Raw genomic sequence first — 25,430 nt, forward strand, 5'->3', positions numbered from 1 at the left:
TGGGTCCTGCGGCGGGGGCGGCCGGGCGGCACCGCGGCCCGCCGGCGGCGGGGGGGGGGCGCGGGACGGACCGGGACCCGGCGGCGCGGGGCTGGTGCCGCGGGTGGTGTGTGAGCGGCGTCCCCCCGGGACCGCTGCCCAGCGGTCCCTGGGCCGACGGTGTCGGTCGCGGAGCCCTCCGCGGCCGGGCCCTGCCGAGCAGCCTGGGCTCGACGTGAGCTGTCCGGGGGGCAGCGCGGGGCTCGGGGCGGCGGCTGAGGCGTGGTGGCCTGATGCTGTGCCTTGGGAAAGGGGCATTTCGCGATAGGCGAAAGCAGCGGGGAGTCTGGGATGTCATCGTACACAAACCTCAGCGTTTTTAAGGCAGCAGTGTCTGCGGTCGCTACAGCGATTAGCTTGTCGGTTGCTGTGCAATTCCGATTTCCTCTATTGAACGTATAAATAAATGTTTGCAAATTAAGGCGAAGTGTCGCTGTTTTGCTTTTTCCTGGGGGACTAAATTTTGTAAATAGTCTATGTCCATCTGCCATGTTTAGGGAGGGGAAATACTTCTTGTTATAACTATTGTAATACAAGTGTGGTTATTTTTTCCCCTTAAGGTATTCTGTTTCTTGTTCCTGCCGTGTTGATGGCGACTCTTCAGGGTGACAGTTGATCACTTGGCATTTTGAGTATTTTAAGTATTATGATTTTTTTAGTCTAAATACCTGTACAAAATTGTTCAATATGCAGGTAGAGGAGCCCTGAAAATAAGCTGCTTGGAGGGAAGTTTCCTTTAGGTAATCTTGCTTAGCAGAAGATACTCTTATTTATCTACAGAAATTTCAAGTACACCTCAAAGAGAATGAAATCTCTGACATATGTTCTCCAAATCACTGTGCTGATGTCCATGTTTCCAGCAACTCAGCAGAGATAAGTCAGTAGAGGTCAGGAAAGAAACTGCTTCTTGTGCTCAGATGGATCCAATCCGGTTTTAGGCACGACTTAGAAACGGAAGCAGATATTGTTCATATAAATCCATTTCTGCCTTCAACATGAGTGACCAAGATCACGTACCCAAGTGCTGTACTGATTTACTGCCATAATTATAAAAGCAGCAATGAAGTTCTGTCCAGAAAACCCAGTTAGCTGGAAGCCCCTTGTTTTTGCTGGCACACTGGTTAATTGGATTGCATGAGGCTATTGGAATGGGAATTAGGGATGTGATTTTCTGAACAGGAAGAGGTCATGCAGCTGTTTATCTGTGGCAGACACTGAGGAGATGCTGCCTGGCACAAGTTTGCCAGGTCATCTCCAATGGGACCATGAGCTAGCTGTCAGTTGGTATAGACTAGAAACAAATACTTGTCAATGGGCAAAGCAGATGGAACATCTGAGGATGCCCAGTGATACATGTCTAAGTGGAGGTGTATATTGGTGATTGAGGTGCATGCTCAGGCTCCCTGGTGTTGCTGGGTCTTGGTGGTTGCTGGGTGTTCAGTGGCCATTTTTTATATGCAGCTGCCTCAGCTATTGTCTTTTACCCTGAGACCAGTGTTTCCAGTGGTCCAGAGTAAAGTACCCAACACTAGAGCTCTGTGGTTGAGGTGGTTGCCTGTAAGATTTTGGGTGGAAGTTTGTTTGGTTTAACTTTTACTGTAGGGGGTTTTTTTATATCTGGTTACCTGAAAGACTGCTTTATCCACACGTGGTAGTGCTACACATAAGAGCAACAGAGATGCCAAAATTAGAGTCCTTCTATATTTGTACAAAGGAGACTGTCGATCAGTGTTTGTGAAAGATTGGTCTCTGAAACCTTTTTAATCCAAAAGACATCTTGGAATATGTTTAGTGTTTAGAGAAGCATTAAATATGTTGTTTATATACTACTGTTTTGGATATCTTCATGTGGTTTTATAAGACTCTGATGTGAGATAGAAAAGTTGGAGTTAGTGACAACAGGAAGTTGGTCAGTGGGTCAGTCCCTAAAAAGCCTTGTACAGCAGCTCTCAGATTTTTCAAACTGAATAATACATGTTTTCACATCGTATGATGCAACTCTATGCAAAGCAATTGGAAAGAAACACCAAATATAAACAATCCAGATTGCTCTTTAGTTTTGGCAAGATGTACCTCATTTTCCTCAGTGAATTTGAAGAGGCTGTATCATTCTGTGTGCTCACAGACTTGCTTTCAAACAGGAAGTTGCTAATGCACAATAGAAAGTGTGAGGGTTTAAGAGCATTAGACCACAATTTTCAGTGCAACAGTTTCTTGTGCTTTTGCATTGAATTTCACCATCAGAGCTAACAAGCAGTGTCCCATGGGGCAGAGAGTAAGATCAGGAAGATAATGTCCTGACATTAAGCCCATCATTTGCTTCTGAAAATGCTGCCAAGAACCTCAGAAAACAAATTTATGAGACACCAAGGGTTTCCGGCTTCTTCAACTCAGCTGACACACAAGAAAGTGGTAGAAGGGGATAGACAAGCAGGATAGGGAGAGAGAAGGGAGAGGAAATAGGTTTGCAGTGAACAAGCCAATTATAAATGTGCAGTGAATATTCATTTAAATTTGTTTCGTTTTTAGGCCAAAGCAACAACTATCAAAGAAGCTCTAGCCAAATGGGTAAGTACTAGAACAGTGTCTAGCTGCTTTGCAGTACTCTGTGGCATGGGGTTTGACTGTATTCAGTTAAATTTGTTTTTCAAACATTGTAGGAAATACATTTGCTTGAAACATCTGCTTTAAGAAGTTTTACAAAGTAAAATGATGATTACTGTTGTTGTATAATACATTCTGTTGGATTTTCTGTATGTTCTTGTTAAATTGATATGACTGGTAAAGATGAGTCTATTTTGCTCTCCTGCCTCATTCTGCTGCGTATGCATTGGCGTGAAGCTACAAAGGGACTTAAAGCTGGAGATGTCATATGTTTTAATTATGCTCTTTTCACTTTACCTGACTGTAGTCCTTCCCACAGAATAAACAAGTATGAAATTTTCACTGTACTGAATTCAATGAAACTTCTACATGTCTTTTGTCATGTACTGTGTTAATACAGAAGGTCATTAGTCTCATGGTGACTGACCTGGTCTTTTAGAAAACTGTGTGTTGGCAAGGGTGTGAATATAATTTCAAATGATGGTGTAGGATGCTCTGGGGTCAGGTTCACAGTCCAGTAAAATCAGTGAGACTCTTTCCCCAGTCTCAGCGAATTTTAGATAAGGGCACAGAGGTGCCGCTCTGTGTATATGCACTCCCCCACTATTTCTGGCCAGCTGCTAGAGCAAGGTTTTATAAATATTTTGGTCTCTAGAAATCTGGATGTGAGACAGCATGGGCAGGTACACTTGAAAACCAGAAGATCTGTACTATCATCAGCTCAAGGTACTAGCCTGGAATTGAAGACTATTTTCATTTTGAATTTTATCATTGTTTAGTACCTTCAGCATTTCAGGGGTTTCCCAGTTATGTTGACATATCCCGCAAACTTCACTCCTGCTCTCCTAATAAGAGCTAGAATGCAACAACTTGTGGACATTAGCATTACTAGAGGTGTGAACTGAGTGTTAAAAAAATTTGCTCTTCCTCCCTCACTCTTTCTGCCCTTCACAACCTCAGCTCTGTGTTTTGTAGTGAAGATTTATTTTCCATTTGCTTCTCTGTCACACGACTCTTAGAGATAATAGGCCTGTGTCAGTGAGTTTCCATTACTGTTAGGCATGAAGTGCTGAATTTGCTTTTCTATTCAGGTTATCGGGGATGGGTCTAAATCTTCCTTTTACTATTCCTAATCTGGATCCCATGTGGCTTGTACGATTGGATCTGGTGTTGTGTTACATTCTGCGTGTTTTTCTTCCCTTCGGCATAAGGGTTTACTATGCCCTACAGCCAGCTTGACATTAGGTAAATCAAAGCAACTTTAAATCAAAGCAGCTTCAACTTAGCAAATATATAACCTATTCTTAAAAAAGTGTGTCTGTTCTACCTGTGGTTTCTCTATGGCATATTGTGGTTGTGCAGCTGACCTTTCTTCCAGAAGTACTTGGCAATCAGGATGAATTTTCTTCCTGCAGGTGCTCATTGCTGGCCAGAGTCTGTGTTGGAAGCTCTTTCCCTTTCATGTTTTTAAGAAAAAATGTTTTATTTATGGTATGAACCAATAGATTAGAAACTGAGCATAAATGCGAATAGATACAGTGTTGTTCTTAGAAAAGAAAGTGGAAGTTTCACATTCATACAGCGATTTAGTTTATATACATACAGCCATATTCTAGCAAAACATCTGATGTGCTTATTTGCTAAATCGCTAATTATGAGTAAAAATACTGTCACACTGAATTTGGACAGAATCTAGAATATAAGTAATTGTACAAGACAACGTGCTAATTTTTTATTAAATTAAGTTTCCTGAAGTATTTTGGGTTTGTAAGAAGGAAAATAACATTATCAAAACCTGATCTTCTGCTGTGGGATTCTTAAAGCTTTCTGGGATATGATTAATTTCATTACAAAGTAGCTATATAAACCAGGCCACACTCAGCTATCTCACTTTTCAGTAGCTGCCTAAAATGGGAGAGAAAACAAGAGTCCTTGTTTTGAAAGCACTGAGATTTCTCCTTTGTTAATGGACCTCCAGTCCTCCCACTGAACACTGAGTGAATTGACAAAATGCTCCCTTTGTGCTGTCAGGGAGGCAGCTGTCCAAACTGCTGCTACTCCCTAAACAGATACTTGTTCCAAGTGTTTAGCCAATAATTGCCATCACTTCAGAATTTTAAAAGATTTAATAGAGTATGTTTTTTAATAAACCCAGATGCTGAAGTTATTTGGCCATGTTTCTAAGGCTTTGAACTTTACTAAGTATTTAATTTAGAAAATTATCAGCCTAGGTTGTAAAAAGGAAATTGATCTTTTGCTGTATCCTCTAAAGTGTGAAATCTTCCCCCATTCTTTTTTAATGGCTAATTACAATTTTTTTTTTTAGATTCTTAACTCTATGAATCTGTTGAGGTTTTTCCCCAAAAAAAACCCCACTCCCCCATGTTCAGTTTCTGTTGTGAGTTAGGTGTGAGTTCTGAGGTCTCTGGATGAAATGGGGAGGAGATTTTTCTAGCAGAGCTTTTAAGACTCTGGTTCTGCTATAGATTGGCCAAGGCTGATGTTTCCTATATGTTAGTCTCCATGGAAATACCTTAATTCAGAATTTTAAACCTCCGTCTATTTTCCATTCTTTACAGCACAGGACTCCTCAATTAAGTTCATTTAATAAACACAACTTTTAAAAAAGTATATGTAATGTGTAAGTTTTTTTGCTATTTTGAAAATAAGCTAACCTTCCCTTTTTGTGCTACACCATCAGGAATCTTAATAAACAGGATTCAAAATGCTTTCTCTTTTCAGTAATATCTTTTAGTAGTATATTGGAATTATTTCCATAGTAATTGCTTTTGTAGTAATTTTTAAATATAGTAATTTTTGGTAATTGTGTGTAGCAGTAAGCCTCTTCCTCACCTTCTCTTTTCTTTAGGAAGAAAAAAATGGCCAGAAGGCTTCAGAGGCAAAGGAGGTAAAACTGTACGGTCAGGTTCCTCCTGTAGAGAAGATGGATGAATCTCTCTCCACACTTGTTAACTGCGAGTAAGTTCAATTAAAAACAAATTGGAAACAAAATATTCTCTTCATTCTTTTTTTCAGTTTTTGTGCTGTCCACTGTGCAAATATGTATTTACTGTGTTTAAGTGTAGCCTTCAAAGCAGCAGCTTTCTCTTTTTTTTTGCCTCAGCTGAGCTTCTCTTTCCACACACAGTTGCTCTTTTTAATTCAAAGATCCCTGCGACTTACTCAGAAAATGTTAGGGTAGATTCTGTATTAATATTTGTCCCCAGAAAAATGGTATATAATTACAGGTCTGTGTTTGGAGTCTGTCAACTAACTGGCATATTTATGATCCACTCCAAAATTTATGAAAAAAAAAAAAGCGGGGATTTAAGCAGGACTTCCAGAAAGAGATTAGAGCCACTCTAGAAATAAACATCTATGTATTTGATAAAGCCAGGCATCAAAAGATAATCCAGTATGTCATATAAGTACCTCATGGTATTTTCCCAGAAGCTAATAAAGTTCAAGAAGCCTTGATGATTTGAGGATATTTTGAGTCTGTTAACACATACAGTCAGTTCACCATCTATTGAGAGAACAATAGAAAATTATTTCTAATGCAGTGGTGTTTAGACGTGGAATTCTTCCGATATAGTGATCCCATATATACTGTGAATTGATTCTTCTTGCTTTTAAAGGAAACTATCGCTGTCTACAAACTGCATTGAAAGAATCGCCAACTTGAGCAACCTAAGTAAGTGACAAACCAACCAGCCATAATGTTTGTTTTTTAGTTGTTTGTTAGGATATATACTGTCATTTGTTGTATGTATCCAGCTTTATTTAGTCCTATTCTTATCCTTTTTTATTCCTTCCTCTTAGAACACTACAATTACAATGTTAGAATTATCAGTCTTACTGGAGAATGCATGCTTAGCAGTAATGGTGTATTGAAACAGGTATCCCTGCACTAGCCTTGACGGTTGTCTCAGTGCAAGTTTAACAGAAAAAACAAAAAAATTCCCTTCAGTAAGCACTTCAGTACCCTCCAGTGGGCCTCACTGTGCTATTCAACACCTCATCAGTTCTAGAATGATGTTATGACCATTTTCCACACTCATGATGGATATAGTCTGCAGTTCAACAACTCCACAATTGCCTTATTGCTTGAAGTGAGGTTGGAGTGTTGTAGACCTGGATGGAAAAATGTTGTTCCACTTTGCAGAGGATTGCATATACTTGGTTTCATTTTGTTCATGCTTTATGAATGGATGTGCCACCTGTCTAGAAGTAGAACTTTTCTTTCTTGGACAGCTGTCTATCAAACTCATTGGGCTACTAACTTTAGGACAGAAGTCTTAATAGTCTGTCCTCAAGACTTTGACTCTGTGGCATGAGGATGGCAAACAGCTGCAGGTTTTGGGGTGGAGCTTCCAGGCTTTTCTGTTCCCATTAAAATGCCAGCGGACAGACAAGGAACCTGGAATCTTGTCCTCTCCAACTGCACATCAATAGGTTTCTCAAAGAGCTTTATGAACTTAATTATTTTCATAATATGCTCAGACTTCAAAAAATTTGCAAATTCTAATCAGGGAAAAAATATTCCAATAGTCTTTCCAAATAACTGTACTGTAATACTTCAATTTGAGTAACTCTATCATGAGAGAAAATAATTTACCACTTATACATAAAAGTGAAATCAACAAAATTTTTGTGGCATAAAACATTAAAAGCTTTTAAAGCATCTTTAATATTTATATTAATAAAAAGTGGATTCAAAGCATCCAGTCTGTACCAAATACTTGATCCTAAAGCCTACAGCTTCTGTCTCTTAAAGGTACAGCAAATGAGGAACTCACTGTCTGTTGGCTTCTGTGAAAGAGAGGGATAGCAGTACTTACAGCTATAAACAGGGTGCTGATTATTACATACATGCTTTTGCTTATTTCAAAGAGGAAGGTGAGAAACCATTTTAAGGATCTACACTGTTTTCAGATGGAAAATACAATTATAATGTATATACCTGTATATATGGTAGTTATGTCAAGTAGATAATTCTGTGTAAATGATCGCACCTCTGTATCTGTACACAAGGAAGAGGTTTTAGATGACAGCAACAAGTGTTAGTTTGTGTTTTAGAGAGTATAAATATTCCATGAGGGAGGTTTTTATACCCTTACAATATATAGTATCTCAGAACAAGAGTGATAAAAAAGAGTAACAGCAGTTGGAAACAATTTTAAGACATGACTTTTTAAGCAATCTGTCATGTTGGTATTTGTGTCCTTTCTTTTTCACAGATTTCAAAAGCTAGGGCAAATTTGTGATTTATAAATGTGAGTTACAGAGAGAATAGCTGGCTAGATCAAAAGGCCATCTCCCAGCATTCTCCCTCATGGATGGGGATACTTGGGTATATTCTGGAGAATATTAGCTATAGTAGGCATAAAATAGTTTTAGACTTACTGGTTATGATTCTTTGTTTTTTTGAGCATGGTCATGTATTAAGTTGTTGTGCTTCAAAAGAAAAAGAATTTTCATTGTACCTCAACTTTTTAGTGAAAACTAATCTTCCTGTGGTTTTAGTAGGTATGGTTTCATCAGGTGTGGTTTCATCCCTGCATTTCTTGAGACAGAACGTACAGCTGTTTGTTCTTGATTCACATTGAATCTTCATCTGTAGCAATCTCAAGATGCTACATGTGCTGTCTATGGAGCATCTGTGGCTACTTGGCTGAAACTTGCACTGACCTTGCCCTTAATTACTGTATTTTCAATCATTATTCATACAAGAGTAAAACAAGATCATTAAGTATTTCATTCTTAATGCAGTTAAGAAGTGTTAAAACATTTGTGAAAGGTATACATCTGAAGCTAATGCAGTTACATGCTGCAACTCAGTTTGCTTGCTTACAGCTACAAGAAAGTTTGTGGGAGAAATGAAAATGATTATCAAAAAGACTGCTAGTTTGTGATAGCTTTGAGGTACACTAGTATTATACTACACCCCAGCATGAACAGCTCACTTGGAAAGGAGTTTTGTGTGCCTGCTAGACAAAGTTGAAATGCCTGTCATCAGACATCTGTAAGGCAGCTTTATATGCTGTAGTATAGAAACCAAATCTACTGCCTTAAGATCAGAACAACTTTTGCCTGGAAGAGAAGGGATATGAATTATGTAAGATCAAAACAAGCAAGTCAGCAGTTAGAGTTCAGGTGCAAGGTGAAATAATAATTTTTATTCAGTATTTATCTGGACTGAATTTCAACTGGGGAACCTACACATGAGCAGCTTTGTGTTCATGAGTGTATTTCTGAGTTGTCTCCTGTATCCATTCCTGCTGATCTGTGTAGTCAGGAGGTTTTGTTTCTGTTAGGTCATTCTTTCTTAAGACAGCCTGTTCAGAGTGCAGTTTGTAAGTAGAATATGGTGTTTTACCTGACTTCTAGCATCTTCTTATTAAAAAAAACCCCCTGATTATTAACAAGATTTTTTTTTATCTGTTACAGAAAATTTGAGGATTCTGTCTTTGGGGAGAAATAACATAAAGAACTTGAATGGATTGGTATGTGCTTCTTAGTATCAATTCTTCACTAACAAAATGGAATACTGTCTAGACTGTGGGGTAATTCCCCTATGTTTATACAAGCCTTTGCTGAATTTATTAAAATTTTATTTTCTACTTTTGCTATGATCTGTTCACCGTGTTGTTACACATTGCTTCTGAATTTTTGAATAACCTTTCACTTTTTTTTTAAATTCTCTTCATGTTTGGAAATTCTGCTACACTAATTTACTACTCAGAAGAATTTTAGAAAGAGAGATTTTGGTGTCTTTGATACAAAGATGAGCAGAACTTTTACTTGAAAACTGCCGCCCATTTGTAAAGCCATGTAAATTCCACTAGCTTTACATGAATGTAATTCCTACAGACTTTTTGTATACAGAATTTTCTACCTGAAGATACTTAGACTATTGTTTACTACAAATATTGACAGTTCTGTGAACACACACTTCCTGAGAATCTGTCCCTTTTATGCCAACTGGCACGTGGAGCTGTATGGATTTAGAGAAGATGATTGTAGGACTGAGTCTCCCAAGTAGGGAAAAATTTTTTGAGGAAAAAATTGGATCAATAATTTTGTTACATTTTAATTCAGGGCAGAAGAACTTTTTTTCAATCAACACATTTTTAATGAATATATAAATTATTTCCTTTCTCAAGAGATACTGTGTGTTTCTTCTGCAGAATGTTTCTCTTCAAATCTATTTCCACCTTCAGAAATGCCATATCTCTTAAGTGTAAAATACAAAGTTAATGGTCTAAAAAACCCTCTCTATTGAGAGAATTATGAAAGCAATTTCTGGCTAAGAGGTACAAACACATGCATCTGAATGAATGATTCTCTTTCATACTGTACAACATCCCTTCTAAAGCAGTTTTTGAATCATATTCACTTCATGTATGCTTGCAGGGCACAAGCAGCAAAATTTGTCTCCTCTGCCCCTATACCTTAAGAACAACTACTCCAGCCAGCTATTTCTTGTTTTATTCTAATATTGCGATTTGTCCTCCTTACTTATATTTGCATATATAATTTTGCTTTTAATTCCCACAAGCATTTGTCATGCATGGTTGGGGACCTGCTTAAAATGAATATACCTTAGTATTTTCTCACATGAGGTGTCCTGTACGGGGTGAAGAAAGAATCTGAAGAATAAGGAAGAGGTACTTCTGCTTACCTGAATAGTCCTGTCATTTTCCAGGAGGCAGTTGCCGATACTTTAGAGGAGCTGTGGATCTCATACAACTTAATTGAGAAACTGAGGGGTATCCGTGTAATGAGGAAGCTGAAGGTTCTTTATATGTCAAATAATTTGGTGAAAGACTGGGGTAAGCCTTGCATCTCTATTCTGTAATTTCTCCTGTAGTATGATGAATACATGACTTAAGTCACCAAGTAAAAAATAGTGCTGTATCTTACAAGGTTTTGAGTCCAACTGACAAGCCTGCAGACGTGCAGAATCCCTAAATATCCACTCATTCAAGAGAGTAAAAATAGTTAGAATGTTGAATTTGACTTCTAAGTCCAATGAAGTTTGTGCTTTGAATCATCTTCTTGGATCTCTTTTAAAATGCACACCTGTTCTTTAACCCGATACCAGTTAGAGCCCAAGCAGTCCCTCTCCTGTTGTATCCCATGCTCTTTAAGTTTGAACTGAGTTTGAAAGGAATGTGTGGTGCAGATGTTCTTTCCATGTTCCACAATCTGGTTGGTGTTTTCACCTTTGTGGTTACAGCAGAGTTTGTGAGACTGGCAGAGCTGCCATTACTAGAGGATCTGGTGTTTGTAGGCAATCCACTACAAGAGAAATATGCCTCCTCTGATCAGAAGAACAGTTGGATTGAAGAAGCAACCAAACGTGTACCAAAGTTGAAAAAGCTGGATGGTGAGTTTGGGGCATGAAGCAGTCGGTGGGAGTTAACAGCGTAATATAAAGACAACCACAGGGAAATGAATCATAAACTCAGAGATTCATCTGTGTGCTCATGAAATTAATATTCCTCCCTCCGCTCTTTGGAGTTATTCAGAAGTAGTTACTCAGATCCTGACTGCAGGATCCTCTGAGAATGTTTGGTGGATTTTGGAGTGTTAAGTCTAAGTGGCCTTGCAGCCTACAGTTAGCATTACTCTGAGTTACCCAAGTCGTTTTAGCATATGACTAATAGGGAACTGTATTAAATAACTTAACGAGGCTTTCATCTGCCAAGTTGAATTGCAGTTTTCCCAGCAAATTTGATGTACAGTTTTCCCAACAGAAGAGGTGACATGAGGGAGTGGAGGTAGACAGGGATATGCTCTGCTTTGCTTTGGATGCAAGGGCAAATTTTCAAAACTTCATGCAAGTTTCCTAAATGCATGAATATCCTCCTTCATCACACTGATCTCTTCTCTGTGGTGATCAGTGACAGAACCCAAGGGAATGCCCTGAAGTTGTGTCAGGGGAGGTTTAGGTTGGATATTAGGAAAAGTTTCTTCACGCAGAGGGTGGTTGGGCACTGGAACAGGCTCCCCAGGGAAGTGGTCACAGCACCAAGGCTGACAGAGTTCAAGAAACATTTGGACAATACTATCAGGCACAGGGTGTGACTTCTGGGGATAGTCCTGTGCAGGACCAGGAGCTGGACTCAGTGATCTTTGTGGGTCCCTTCCAACTCAGCATATTCTATGATTCTGTAATTTGTGAGCTGTCCTCTCCTATTCAAGACACTCTGATATGAAAAGATACTAAACTATGTCCTGGTTAGTAACTAAAAATTAGATAATTTTAAAATATATTTTTAATATCTTAATTTCTGTTGATGGAGATGTTAGCTGTTCACTGTTATCCCATTTACTAAAGCAGTGAAGAGGAGAGTGGGACTGGTAACACTAACAAAGAGAATAGCAGTAGGGAAGGGAAAAGTGTAGGGACGTTGACAAGAGGAGACAGCTTAATTACAGGGAGCAATAGATGGGAAATCTATTAGCAGATTCTATCTAAAACTAGATCAACTGCAGTAAAAAGAGGAAGTGGAAGCCTGATGAGAGAATTGCACTGCTAGGAAGGGTGGCCTGCAGTAGTCCATTTGTTGTTGTAGTAGGAAACATTTTGAGAGTGAAACCAAAAATGAAACAGGGCACATATTTTTACAGGCAAAAGGTAACGTTGGTAGTATAAGGTTAGACTTACTAGCCATACTAAAACTTGGTCATAAATGTCGTGGAAATAGCAGCACAAAGTAGGGGCCCCATGAGAAGGGTGCTGTACATCACCCCAAGAGAAGGGTGATGTTGGTTGTTAGCAGTTGAACTGATGTAGTGCATCTCCCAAAGACCACTTGAGGTTGATCTTTGCAGATCCTGCTTTAGTACCTTTTTATTCCCTGTTACCCAAGAAGCTGAAAAAATATCCAACAGAAGAGCTCATCACTTGAAAGCTTTTCTATTTAAGACCAGTTCAGGTATGCAGAAGTTCATGTTGGTTAGAAACAGGCAGGAAATACAACTCTTGACTCTTTCCAACAGCTTTTGGGTAGATCAGCATTAACTATGTCTTTCTCTGAATAATCTGTTCATAAATCTTTACAGATTTTTTTCTCTTTTTTTTTTCTTTCTCTTAGGTACCCTAGTTGTTAAAGAAGAAGAAGAAGAAGGAGCAGAAGGAGCAGAAGGAGCAGAAGAAGCAAACTGATGACACTTTCTTGTTGGGTATTTAATTATTTAAGTGACTCCAGATAGCTTGGCACATAGAACTTTTATATAAAATATTTGAAGAAAATCTTTGGGCCATTTTTAAAAGACCAGCTTATCTCCACAGTCTCTCATCCAAAGAGTTAGTTACCAAAAATTGGTCACACTGATTGTGTCAAGCTTATGACACTTTCTGTAGAGACTAGTGGAGCTGAGTTTATCTGCTCTTTGGCTAGCAAGAGATCTTTACCTAAACTAACATATAGCTATTTTTAATTCCTGATTAGTGATGCTTGTTCACTCTTGGGTTGTAAGAGAACCATTTTAGCTTGTTAGGTGCAGCTGGCCAATATTTAATTGGAAACACTGAGGCCAAAAGAACAATGTTGTGGTTTAGAGAACCTTACAAGCTTTGTTCTGTTTAATTTTGTCGTGGGACTCCCTCAATATTTTTAATATGCAAGTTTGCCTTTTTATTCCCTGAACTGTTACGCCAAACAGGCCCAGTAGTTGTGGATACACGCACAAAAAAGGTATTGATCTGATCGTTTGTTCCTGGCCTTAAGTTTTGAAATGGGCTTCTGACATTGGAACTCAACTGCATTGCTTAGGAGGCCGTGTATAACTTATATATATTTATTTATTAAGAGGCAATGGGAATTCTTTACATGGTTTCAGTGAGACTAAAATATCTTCTAGCTTTTTTTTCATCTCTAACTAAAAAATTACTTTGGATTGGAATATGTGGCCTATTAGCCTGCAGCTGGTTCCTGGGTTTGGATTGGGTCACTGGTGGACATAATCCTTCTCAGCTCTGGAATCTTCCTATAACTAAGTAGGCTGATCCTAATAGAGAAACAAACAGTGAACAGAAGACCTGGGTTTGAGGACAGAAAAGTTTGGCTTTGGGGATACTCATTTTTTGTGAAAGTACAGGTGTAAGAAAAAGCACAGGTGTAAGCAGTGAGAGAAAGTGTACGTCGTCAGTGGGGATGAGATGGAAAGTGGGCATTGGGGAAAAAAGTATTGAAGATGTACTAAATATGCTATATTGCAGGGTAACTAGTTCTTATATGACTATTTCTAGTGAAAAGTATTAAACAATGGTGAAGACAGGCCCAATTGCACTGTGGGATGCCAGTAGTGCAGTTTAAATTCTTCTCTTTGAAGAACAGATCGAGTCACCTGAGTAGATTTTTCTGCAGCTCCTTTTTGGTTTTTTACCAAGCTTTTCTTCTAATTTGTGGTACCATCTTTGTTTAAATTCAAGTGGTGACAAGTGTACCTGCTGGTTCCAACCCAGACATAGAAGGGGTGGAGGCAGAACACCACTCTTAATTATTTTGTTTGTGAAGGTGTGGCAGGAGTAGAAATCTTGGAAGTCATGGTTAGGAAAAAAAAGGTAATTGGCCCAGGCAACAGTGGTACTGATCTCAAGCTCCAGGTATAATTGTAGTAGAAGATATTATCTCTCTAATCAATTTCTAAGTGCACTGGGAAGTAGATGGTTACAAGACAATCACAGTTTGTTTTCAATATATTGCTACTTAATCTGTGATTGTTAGAGGAATTCTAAAGCATTCCAGTTTAAATTGGCAGTTGCTGATGAGGTTCGAGTTTGATTTAGATCTGTTACTAAAAAGAAGGTCAAGAGCACAATAGCAAAAACTGTGGACATTCTTCACTCAGCACAAACTATTTTCTTGACCAGAAACTAGTTTTGTAGTTAACTAGTTCACTGGATTTAGCTTACAGACAACTTCATATTGGTATGTTATTTCTTTTAGAAGTATTCTCCTCGCTTTATCATTAGTAAAGGCACCACTGACCAAGAAGCACCATGGGAGAGAGTGCCTATAGCCAACAGCCATTTCATACGGGTGTCTTCTGAAGCTAAGCCTCTCAGTTCACTTGGAGCCAACCACTCTTGGCAAAGTGGATGTGCTTTGGCAGTTCAGAGCCTATGGTACATGTGAGCCCTACTGACCCTGTTTGCTGGGGGGGGGGGGAGGGCTGTGCCCTTCACGACTGTAATTGAAGTGTGGGTACCATGAGCCAGAGCTTGAGTGACACAAAACTTGCCTTTTGAATGCTTCCAACAAACAGAAATGCCAAATTCATCTCTGTGTTCGGAGATATTTTCAGAATAGACCATGTGGTGCTCTTGTCCTAGCGCTTGGCCACAAAGAAAAGTGGTTGAACCTCTGTACCTGGTGCCTCCTAGAACAACATCTGCAAGTGTGGTGTATATGGCTGTCACATGAGATGTGACAGGAGAGAAAGGGAGTGACGAACACAGGCTTATGCCAAGAAATACTGCTAGTTGATCTTTTAATATCTAAATATGGTCTAAGTCTGTACATTTCTGAAGGTCATGTTAGATACAGCAAATACTCTACACTTTGTCTATTTTTGGACATTCTGAGAGCAAAATAGAAACTTAGTGTTCTGACTACATGGTAACAATTGAAATGAAACACAGCTTCATTGACAAGCCTTGAGGGATAAGAGCAGTTCCTGGCTCTTTTAAGTGACCACTAGAGGCTACACCCATGGGAATCAGTTCAAGAACTGTTGTAGATGGTGGTGGAGTTGGATATACTTGTGTGGCTCACTGTCACTGGCTCCTTCCACACGTTTAACAGCACAAATTCTAAAGCTCTTTTCTGGGGGGCTGCACTGTAAGCACCACCAAAAAAGAAAAAAAATTATTGAAGGAATGGAGCATCCAGTCTCAACACAATTATAACAGCAGCATGAGATACAAGATTTCCCTCACCTTTCATCCTTCGTGCTGTGATAAATTAGCATATAATTTTAAATCTTTCTCATAAAAACTATGTATCAGTCTCAAGGAGACAATACAGTAAGAAAAGAATAAACTGTGGCTCGTGTTTGTCTGGAGATGCTTCATCTTGAAGCTGGGTGAGAGCTTTAGCTTAACCTTGCTTTTCCTAGTGAGTCATGATTATTCTCAAGACCAACCCCCCCCCAACTTTTTCTCCTCCAAAATAAGTTTTTCTGAATTTTTAAATTTGCACTTTAAAATTATGCACTGGATGTGGTGGAAGACATACAGAGGTGGTAGAATTAGAATAGATGGTTTGCATATTGCTGGTGCTACACAATGTCACGTATAAGCTGACAGCGACACTCGGCCTGTGTGCCTGGAGGGACGTCCGAGGGAGAGGCGGGAAGGCCTGGCTTTCACTGGTACACTTTGCTCTTCCCCAGCACACCACATCCAAGGAAGTAATAAGCACATTATTATTCATGGATGAAAAGAGTACCCATGTAAAACATGCAAGCCATGTGGAATTCTGCTTTTCCCTGTGAATTTACGGAGGAGTAGCATCCACTTTATTCCTTAGAGAAATATCCTAAAATTAAATTAGTAGTAGGAAAGAGCTAAGTTTTTTGCTTGCTTGTTGGCATGGTGCCCTGTCTTCAAAAGAGCTGATATATGCAGTGATTTTTGAGAACTGCTGGAAAAATAAGAGAAGAGACCTGAGAACCAGCAGATGACTCAGGTTACATTAGAAGTAGGCTCATCTAGAAAAATCTTCAAGCAAGAGAGCACTTTTAACATCCCCTTTGGCTATCTTTTGTACACATAATTTTGTAGCATGAAAAGCTGTTAAATTTGCTGTGTTTAAATTATTTAGGCCTATGTTTATAAATGTTATTCTGTGAAACTTGGTTTAAAAATAATATAACCTTATTTTATACAAACGTCTTTGGTTGTTGTGTAATGAAATAATTCAGCTTGTGAAGACTGTTCAGAAATTCAATTTTGTTCTCATTAAACTTTCCTAGCTGCTCAGGGAGCAATGTATTAATAGTATGATAGCATGTAAATGCCGTTCCTTATTGCCTCTCTATTTTAGAACAGAAAATAACTTAAGACTTTAAAAATGCTGATATATTGTGATCGTTGTCATCTGATACATAAATATTTTTCAATCTTTTAAGACACTGGTTGTCAGAATTTGTTCTTAGGTCCTAAGAGGTCCTTAGGTCTACTATTGCTATATAGGAAAAAAAAATTCAAATAAGTTAAAGAAATGGCTATTCTTTCTTCAGTACAAAATTACTAATTCACTTTGAATTTAAATTCTGTTAACAGCAATATACTATCAGTTCCATTAAACCCAGATAAGGGAAGGCTTCTCTAATAGAAACTTTAGCCTTCAGTAGACCGTGTCACTGAAATGTAATTTCAAAACTGTGACATAAAGAAAACACTTTGTATGCCACAGCCCATCTCAGTAATGACAAGAGCAGCATCCTACAGTGATGGTTGTAACGCTATTTAAAAAACATATAGGGAGCTGCTGCAGAATTCCTCACAATAGCACTAATTCAAAGCTTACTAATCACTAAAATGTTTTATAAGGTCTCTTTCAGTATCTGACATAACTTCCAGAAGCTTGGGCTTAGATCCACCAGTTAAAAAAAAAAAATGGAAACCGAAATGTCAAAAACGTGTGACTTTTTTGATAGTCCAAAGTTTGTTTGCATGGCTTCACAGTTTTAGTACAAACTACTAAACTTTAGCACTTTTGCCAGATGGCTTTGATGGGAAGGCAAACACATTTATTTAAAGCCTTAAAGTCCTGATCTGTTATCTCAAGTGAAGGCCTTGATGTTCCCTGTCTCTTCTGCACACCAAGCAAAATACCACTTAATTCTCCAAATGCTATTGCTGATCAACAGCCACAGACACAGGACTAAGCTAAAGCAAGGACTTCTACACTGAGCTGAAAAAACGAGCATTTTCCTGTCTTGGACTGAGTCTTTCTCCTGCCAGCTTTGTTAAGAACATTGAAATGAAACCATCAGCATAAATTAAATAAACCAAAAATAACAGCTAAAAATAAAGCAGGTGTGCTGCCTTAAATTCTCACTGCAATCTCACAGGAGGCCGGTCAGGCACTGGTACGTGTTCCTGCCATCTGCTTTGTGCAGCAAAACATTTGCAGCTTTTAAAGATGTCATGCCCATAGGTGTGAGAAACACCTATGTAACTTAGTTAACTAAAAACAATTAAGTACCAAAGCAGAAGGAAGGTATTTTGAGGATGGATGGAAACATATGGATATTTAAAATCACAGCAAGAGATCCAGCTACTGCCAGAGGGAACAAAAATAAGTGCTGTGTAACAAAATAGGTTTAAAAATCCCCTTAGATTCAGGTAACAGACAAATTTTTTTAAACTCTACCATTGAAAAATGTGGTGCAATGTGATTTACAACTGAAGCCACCCAGGAATGTGATGCAGGCCCCTCAGGTACTAAGTTACTCCATGATGCCTTTGCTCTGCCCACTGTCTTTGTAGTTGTTTCAGGTAGTGTCAGAACCTCACTGGCCTTACTTACAGCACAGTGGACGCAGAACTATTCCCCATGAATCTCCAGCACACTCCCAAGGTTGTTTCTGGCTTTCTGTGAGGGTGCTCAGCTTCAAGTGGAACACACACCCCATCAACACTTCTGTAAAGCAATGGAGCCGCATCTGCCAATTATTTTCTTGGATATAAGACATAAAACACATTGCAGGCAGGTGTCTTGGGGGAGAGGTTTACACTGAGAAACAGCCTCGAGGGTTGCTATGAAAAACAGAGGCGAGTATGATGAGAGAGCAGCCTGGCTAGAAGGACTCTTAACAGCTTCCTCTGCACCACAGACAGCCTAAGCCCCCCCAGACACTCCCTCATACCATCAAAAAACTCAGCTATGAAACGATTTTTAAACCTCTTTTAATAAAAGGTATTTTAGATATATAGAGGATATTAAGTAAATAAGTTACATAGTACATTACAATCACATCAGCAAGATTTCCTTTAGTGTATTAATATTTTATAAAAAAGCACACAAAAAATAAATTCAGTCCAGTCTATCACAACTGTACAGCAACAGGTAAATATATTTATATATGTACATTTTAAACACATAACAGTCTTTTAAAAGGTGCCCTAGGCAGCAGACACACAAAAGGAAGTGTCTGCTCACTTGTTAAAATAAAAGTAATATACTTTATTATAAAGCATTTATACAGTAATTACAAAGGCAGACTGCTCCTGTACAGTACACCAAAGCTTTGACTACAAATTTAAAAACAGAACATAAAAAGAATGAACACAAGAAAAGTTCATATCAAATCTGAACTACAAGGGGAAAAATACATGTGGTGAAGCTGCAGGAAACTTTTTTAAAATACACAATTACATTTCTATAAAAATATATGTTGTCATCTAATCTGGAGAAGTTAAGGGGTTTTTCTCAGGCTCAGCTGTCAGTGGAATCTTAGTCTTGGAAAGAAAGATCCTTAGACAGCTGGGAATTCAAAGTTTGTGTCTTCCTAACATATGACACAGGAGAGGAGGGCGAGTAAAGCAGCTGAACCCAAGTGACAAATTTATATAGAAACTCACCCCCACAGAAATCAAACATGATTTGTAGACTCTGCTTCTCTGTCTCTTTAAAGCTTTATGAACTTCCAGACATAGATCAGAAGATAAAGCAGGGAGAAAGTTTGTGTGGGAAAATGTGGATTAGAATAAGGTTTCTGGCAGAGGTAAGCATTGGACTGAAAGTGCCATTTTATGAAAGCAGAGAAGACTCCTAGGGCCAACAGGCCTCTCTACTGCCATTTCTTTAAAATAAAGATATGTATCTATAGAAACTTTCTAGTCCACTGCCTGAAAGAGAATTAAGAAGTGTGTAACTGCTGACAGTGGTTTAGGAAACACTTTTTTTAAAATGTTGATTTTAATCTAAGCTTGTTGCAATGATAAAAATAACCAAAACCTCAGTTTGACAAACCAGAGAGTATTTTTAGCTAATTTGGACGTTGTCTACAATGGGATTTAACAGATGAGCTACCTTTAAGCTTTTGAATTTCTATCTCCGCCCTGCCTTTAAGCAGCTCCATTCCTACCTGTTCCTAGCCAGCAAAATGCCACAGTCCTGCACAGCTGAGTGAAATTCTGTAGGCCTTCAACTTACAGAGCCGAGTTCTCGCAGATACCATTAGCTGTATCAGTAAATGGACAAACATAAAATAAATTAAAATGCAGAGTGGTTCTTGCAGCAAGACCACAAAACATCTGCAGCTATATCAGATATGCATCACAGGTGCATGCACCCATCTAGTAGTTACATTCTAGTAGTTACATACACACAGTCTTAAAAATCAGATGCTATCCCATGCAGATCACAAACCTGACAGATTGAATTTATTTGTAACAGGCAGAAAGAAGCACAGGCAGAAGTATGTGATCAGGGCAAAACGTGACCTGACACTGCATCTCCGTGATGCCCAATGCTGGTATCAGGACTCAGGTAATGGTTTTGAAATACAGCCACCTGAAGCCTGATCTTGCACTGTAAAAGGCAAATCTATTAGCACACATTGACAGAATTGCAGTCTATAAATCTTGTATTTATTCCCACAGAAAGAGCTAAAGCAAAGGGACGCCTTCTTCAAACTTAATGACTGAGCTTTTACTGCCTGTTTTCTAAATTAGCAGTAAACCCTTACACTAAATGGGGATCAATCAGTAGGCCTTTAAATGATGGAAAATAATGACCATGCAGTTTTAAAACAGATATCAACAGAACATAGACAAGAATTTTGTTTCTTTTGGGTGTTTTTTTTTAAAATCCTAACTGAACAACACAGCCTGTACTGCAGTAAAGAGCCACTCAAGTTATTTTCTCCCCACTAACAGTAGGAACATGACTCACTCCAGATTAGACAAATTCAGTTCAAATGCTTTGTCCACAGAAATTGGGATTGGTTTTTGGGTTTTGTTTTTTTTTTTTAAACAATTCTCTGCCAAGTTCTGCTAGTAGGCACGATCTAATTCAAATGTAGGATCAATTCCAAACTCCTACTGTAAGCAGGGGGGCAGCAGGTTTGGTTTTGCTTGTTTGTTTTTTAAGATGATACTGGAGAAATAGTTTTCCTTATTACCATAACAGAAAAGAGGTCTTCTGGTGGCTACTAGCAATTTGTAAATATGCTCAGAAACATTCCAACTTGATGCCACTTACTTGGAACATTTATCTGATTGTGGTCAGCCATGCTAACCCACAGCTGTTAAAGGTTATCCTCAGAAAAAGCCCTTTTCTGATTTTCTCCCAGTGACAGACCTCACTGTGTCCACTTTTCCTGTTCTCTTATACTGCAGCAGGGTGGGAGAGGAACAACCAGTACTGGAATCAGTGTGTAATATACACAACATTTTTGTGCAAGTAAAGAAAATCTCCAATTTATCCTTATCAGCACCTCAATGCTTTGTCCCTGATCAGAGGAAAAATTATATCCGTTTCCTAAAATAGGGAAAAATCAGTGAAAGATCTGGTCTTCGGAAGACTATAACAATGCTTGCATTGATGCATCATTGTATTTGAAACAATTGGTACTTAAAGCAATCCCATGATTTGCTCTTCAAAGGATTTGTTCTTCAAAGGATTCAACTGATCATTTTATCTGATCAGTTGTTTTTCACCATAATTTGTTGTGCCTTAGCTAAAACTACTTCAAGCTTGAAAACTCCTAAGGGCCATGACTAAATGTTTGCTCACTATCACCCAGGCAGACTTCCAGACACTAAAAAAAAATAAATTAGTAAATGCATGTGACGTACAGGGAAGGTAAAAGGCAGGGAAATATCCTGATTTTCTGCCCATAAGGAGACGAGTACGTTTCAGCACAAAACTCTTTGCAGATTTACCTTACAGGAGAACAGACATAAGTTCTTCTAGCTTAGCAACCTATTTTCTAGCTGGAACTATACCTAGTTCATCCCGTCCCTCACTCTTTCCTAAGCATCTGCTCCTTATCGCTGTTAGAAACAAGACCTGAAGCGAGACAGAGCTTTGGTTTGTCCCAATATGAACAGCTTCTGCTTTTCCCTAAGAGATTACATTGATTGATTTTGTACTGCTTTAGCAAGGACAGTAAAAGCATTTTCCTAAGACACTTTGATTAACTTTATTTTAGTTCTCAAGTTTAATCAGATCTCCTCCCCAATCTAAAAAGAAATATTCATTTTTTTGCCGTGTTTCTCAATGTGTGCAAGTTCTGCCTCCATTTCTTTATTATGTGTTTCTAGACCTGCTGCAGCACAGGTATTCCAGACAAATACATCCCTTACAACAGGATCAGGTTCTACATCTATAGAGTAGAATATCTACATTACTTTAAATCCTATTTAGATACACTCACAAGCCCTGCTTGTTTCTGACCTGTTGCCCTGCAGTTCTCAGGATCTGGCAACTTCCCAGAAACATACGTCAGAACTTTGTTTATTTGCATCATTTTTTTTTACTGGAATTAATTCCAGAACTATAAGTGGACCGTGAAGTCCAGCTGCTTCATCTACTCTCCATCCTGGCACAGTGTGCTAAAGCTTCTGTTCTCCCCAAGGGCCCTAGGATAACAGTGGAAAAGCATTTTCTCCAATTTATAAAAGAAAAAGACAGAACAATCAACACTGAAACTCTTAATAAGAAGACCGATTTGCTTAAGTTTCTTTTTAAAGATTAGCAGCTTTTAGTTCTTTGCAGTTTTTGAATGATTTTAACAGTTCATGAAGTGCCATCTGCTTCCACAGCCTAGTTAGTCAGCAAGACCCATGCATGAAACAGTCATCCAAATGCTGAAAGGAAACCCAATTTTGACAGGAATGAAAAATACAATCTTGGCAGAAAATTGAACACTTACAGGCAAAAGTGTCAACATTGCAAAAAGTGCAGTCCTCATGATACTCCTACTGATTTTGTAAGAGTAGTAACTGTTTCTGCTATTAAGAGAAAGGATTCTATGCAAAGGCATAGATATGTCAAAGCAAACATGGTACAACACTAGCCTCCCAAACAAATGAGTGAAGCCATCATGATTGCATAAAACCACAGGGCAGGAAGACTGCCAGATGGCATGCTGGAGTTAAAGCCACTTTCCACAGATAACCGGGAATTTATCTAGTAGCTTGAAGGGTCAAGATTTTTTAAAAAAAAATATGCCAGTCAGGTACAGTCTGTAGTTCACATCCAACAATGTCTCTTGGATCCCTGCTCAGGAATGCAGGAGCGATTGGCTCCTTCAGTACTGCCAGTATGACACAGTGCCAGCACCCAGGAAGCTGGGGATCAGTGCTGCTCCAAGGACTGGCTGGAGGGAGGGAGCTGGGCAGCCACGGTACGGGCTGGGACCAACCAGTCATGAAGCACAAGGAAGTGATCCAATTCTCTGCATCCTTACAAAGTAATGATAAATGTGGGCTACAAGATGTAGAGAACAATCCTGTGCAAATCTAACATCTGTCACCTGGACCACTTTACTTCTTCTTAACTCTCTTTCACCAGGAGCTTTTGGTGGATAGACTTTTTGGCTATTAGCTTGTGTCAGTTCTGAAGGAAGAGTCAGCCTTTCAGCAGGACAACCCAGCAGGCAGTGCTGCACAGCCACTGGTGTGTAAATAGGTGACAAGTTTCTCCTGCAGGAGTTTCTTCCTGACAGGAAGTATTTGGGAAACCAGGACCCCATCATAAAAGCTCTTGATGATGGCAATTTCAAGGAGTAAATGAGGGATGCCACAAGACAAAAATGGATATTGAGAGTTATGCATCACTGCTGGAGATGAGAGTCCATTCCTCCCATCTCTGAGGTGCACACAATCCAGTGCAATTCGTTCACTAAACGAACTTGCTCCCATTTATGCAAAGTCAAACCCAGCAGTTTTCATTTCAAATTGCACTTGTGAAGCCCAGACTATTTTCCTTAAGGTTAATCAAAGGCATACTATTTTGTTTTCCAAGATGAGACAACCCGCAAGGCCTGTGGCTACTCTAATCCCACAGGGTATTTTTATATCCATTGCTGCATTCTTAATGCTGTAAAAGAAATTACCTCAGGCTTGTTTGAAAAATAAAACTTCCTCTCAAAAGGAAGAAGAGTGTCTTGCTCATCCCACTTTTCATTTTTGTGAAACAGAGGTCAAAAGTGCACACTATCTTTCCACAAAATTTGTTGTCTACCTGAATAATTGCTCAGAAAGAAAGGCAGGAAAGCATAACAGGAAGGAGAACTTGCTGAGAAAGGAAACATCTAAAAGTCACCAGTGTCACAGTAACTGGATACACTTAGCTCAGAGTAGAGTTTCATTTTCTTGCTCTGGTCTGGAAACCTTTATATTCAAGAGTCCTGTTACCATGATTCCTGACAAGAACAAAAGGAAAGGTCTGACTGACCTGAGAGAACTCACTTCCACTGCAGGTGACAAAGTCCTATTATGTACCTTGGGTATCATTATAAATAGAACAGAAATCTTATTAGTCTTAAGAAAAAAAAAAAATCCAAGTTATCCACCATTCTGGCTTGGTCAGTACTGGCAAGGTGAAGTGGAACATGTGGCATGAGGAAATGGCAGCACTGAAACCGAGACCTGATGGTTCAGGTAAGAAAGTGCAAGCAAAAGAAGTGAGACCACCAAGAGGGAAGTTGGGTCCAGCCTTACTACTCCCTCCACTTCTGGTCAGCTGCTATATTTCTCCATCTTCATCTGAGCTTGCACTGCTGCTCCCACTGCTGCTGCTCCCACTCTCGCTGCTCTCTTCCTGCCGGGCCTGGCTCTGGGCTGCTGCTGCCGCCGCCGCTGCCGCCGCCTCCTTCTCTTGCTGCCTCAGTGCAGCCGCCTTCTTTTCCTGCTCCGCGTGGCTTTTCATGTGAGCACTGCGGCTCTTCACCTTGTAGAACACCCTGAGGAAGGCACACGTGTACATTAGCAGTGGTCTCTCCTATGACTTCTCCAAAAGAGCTGCTGCTGCTCCAGCCTCAAGTTTGTGAGCTTCAGCACTGGAGCTCACGCAGCCATTGCAATAGAGCATCCACAGCAAACACCACTGCTGACTTGGCATGCCAGCACGAGGTAGAATGCCAGCAGGAGATCCTGAGCACCCTCAAACCACTTGCTTCATTTCTTAATATGGCTATTTCCTCTTATTTCGCATTAAGCTCTAAATTCAGAGGTGCAGTGCTGGTATCAGAACTATGCATATGCTGCTTAACTCAACAGGACCCTGGTTTTCAGGCATTCCCCTGTGCTGGAAAAATACAAACACCGAGGCAAACGATGGCCCGGTGCCCCTCCTGAGCCTTGTGCCCTCCTGAGCCTTGTGCACACAGCTAGAAATACTTGAGCTTTTTCCTCCTGACTTTGCACGTCTATGATCTGTTCCTCCATCTTTCACCATTAACTATTTGGATTTTGCATCAAATGCCACAAGAAAAGATTAGACACCATTAAGAATCCTTTCCTGATTGTCCTTTGTCAGAGACCAAGACCAAATCCTAACTGCCTGACCTCTTACAGCACTGCCTTTTCCAATGCCCTGAGGGCACAGAGACAGGATGCCTTCAGGAAAGTTCCAGCCACACCAGGAATCTGTCACAGCCCTGGTGAGGTAACTGGACAGATTGCATTTTCTTGCCATCCTCTAGCTTGGTGTCTTTTTTAAATAAAGGGATAACCACTGGTATTACAAGACTCTCTTGTTTTAAAAATGAGCAATTTATGTAGAAAACTGAATTACAGTTATGATTCT

The 25,430-nt window shown here is 39.4% G+C and overlaps 2 protein-coding genes across 9 annotated transcripts in view; one reads left to right on the plus strand and one right to left on the minus strand.

Moving 5' to 3' along the window:
- LOC113946644 (dynein light chain 1, axonemal-like) overlaps positions 1 to 25,430 on the plus strand; it is a 40,142-nt gene that overhangs the window by 8,347 nt on the left and 6,365 nt on the right. For 3 of the 7 annotated variants that reach the window (XM_027642247.1, XM_027642242.1, XM_027642248.1), the window contains 7 exons: positions 2,569 to 2,607; positions 5,513 to 5,622; positions 6,282 to 6,337; positions 9,094 to 9,149; positions 10,352 to 10,478; positions 10,886 to 11,035; positions 12,750 to 16,792. In XM_027642247.1, the coding sequence (XP_027498048.1) occupies positions 2,569 to 2,607; positions 5,513 to 5,622; positions 6,282 to 6,337; positions 9,094 to 9,149; positions 10,352 to 10,478; positions 10,886 to 11,035; positions 12,750 to 12,820 (609 nt within the window). In that variant the 3' untranslated portion in view covers positions 12,821 to 16,792. Of the gene's footprint in view, positions 1 to 2,568; positions 2,608 to 5,512; positions 5,623 to 6,281; positions 6,338 to 9,093; positions 9,150 to 10,351; positions 10,479 to 10,885; positions 11,036 to 12,749; positions 16,793 to 25,430 lie in introns of those variants that run through there. The other 4 variants (XM_027642244.1, XM_027642243.1, XM_027642245.1 and 1 more) reach the window with 3 other exon arrangements.
- ELMSAN1 (ELM2 and Myb/SANT domain containing 1) overlaps positions 18,559 to 25,430 on the minus strand; it is a 58,373-nt gene continuing 51,501 nt past the window's right edge. For both annotated transcript variants that reach the window (XM_027642237.1, XM_027642238.1), the window contains exon 13: positions 18,559 to 24,585. In XM_027642237.1, coding sequence (XP_027498038.1) covers positions 24,369 to 24,585 — 217 coding nt within the window. In that variant the 3' untranslated portion in view covers positions 18,559 to 24,368. The remainder of the gene's footprint in view (positions 24,586 to 25,430) is intronic.

This window comes from Corapipo altera, unplaced genomic scaffold (assembly GCF_003945725.1).
Source record: "Corapipo altera isolate COAL_440 unplaced genomic scaffold, ASM394572v1 23b, whole genome shotgun sequence".
Taxonomy (NCBI): Eukaryota; Metazoa; Chordata; class Aves; order Passeriformes; family Pipridae; genus Corapipo; species Corapipo altera.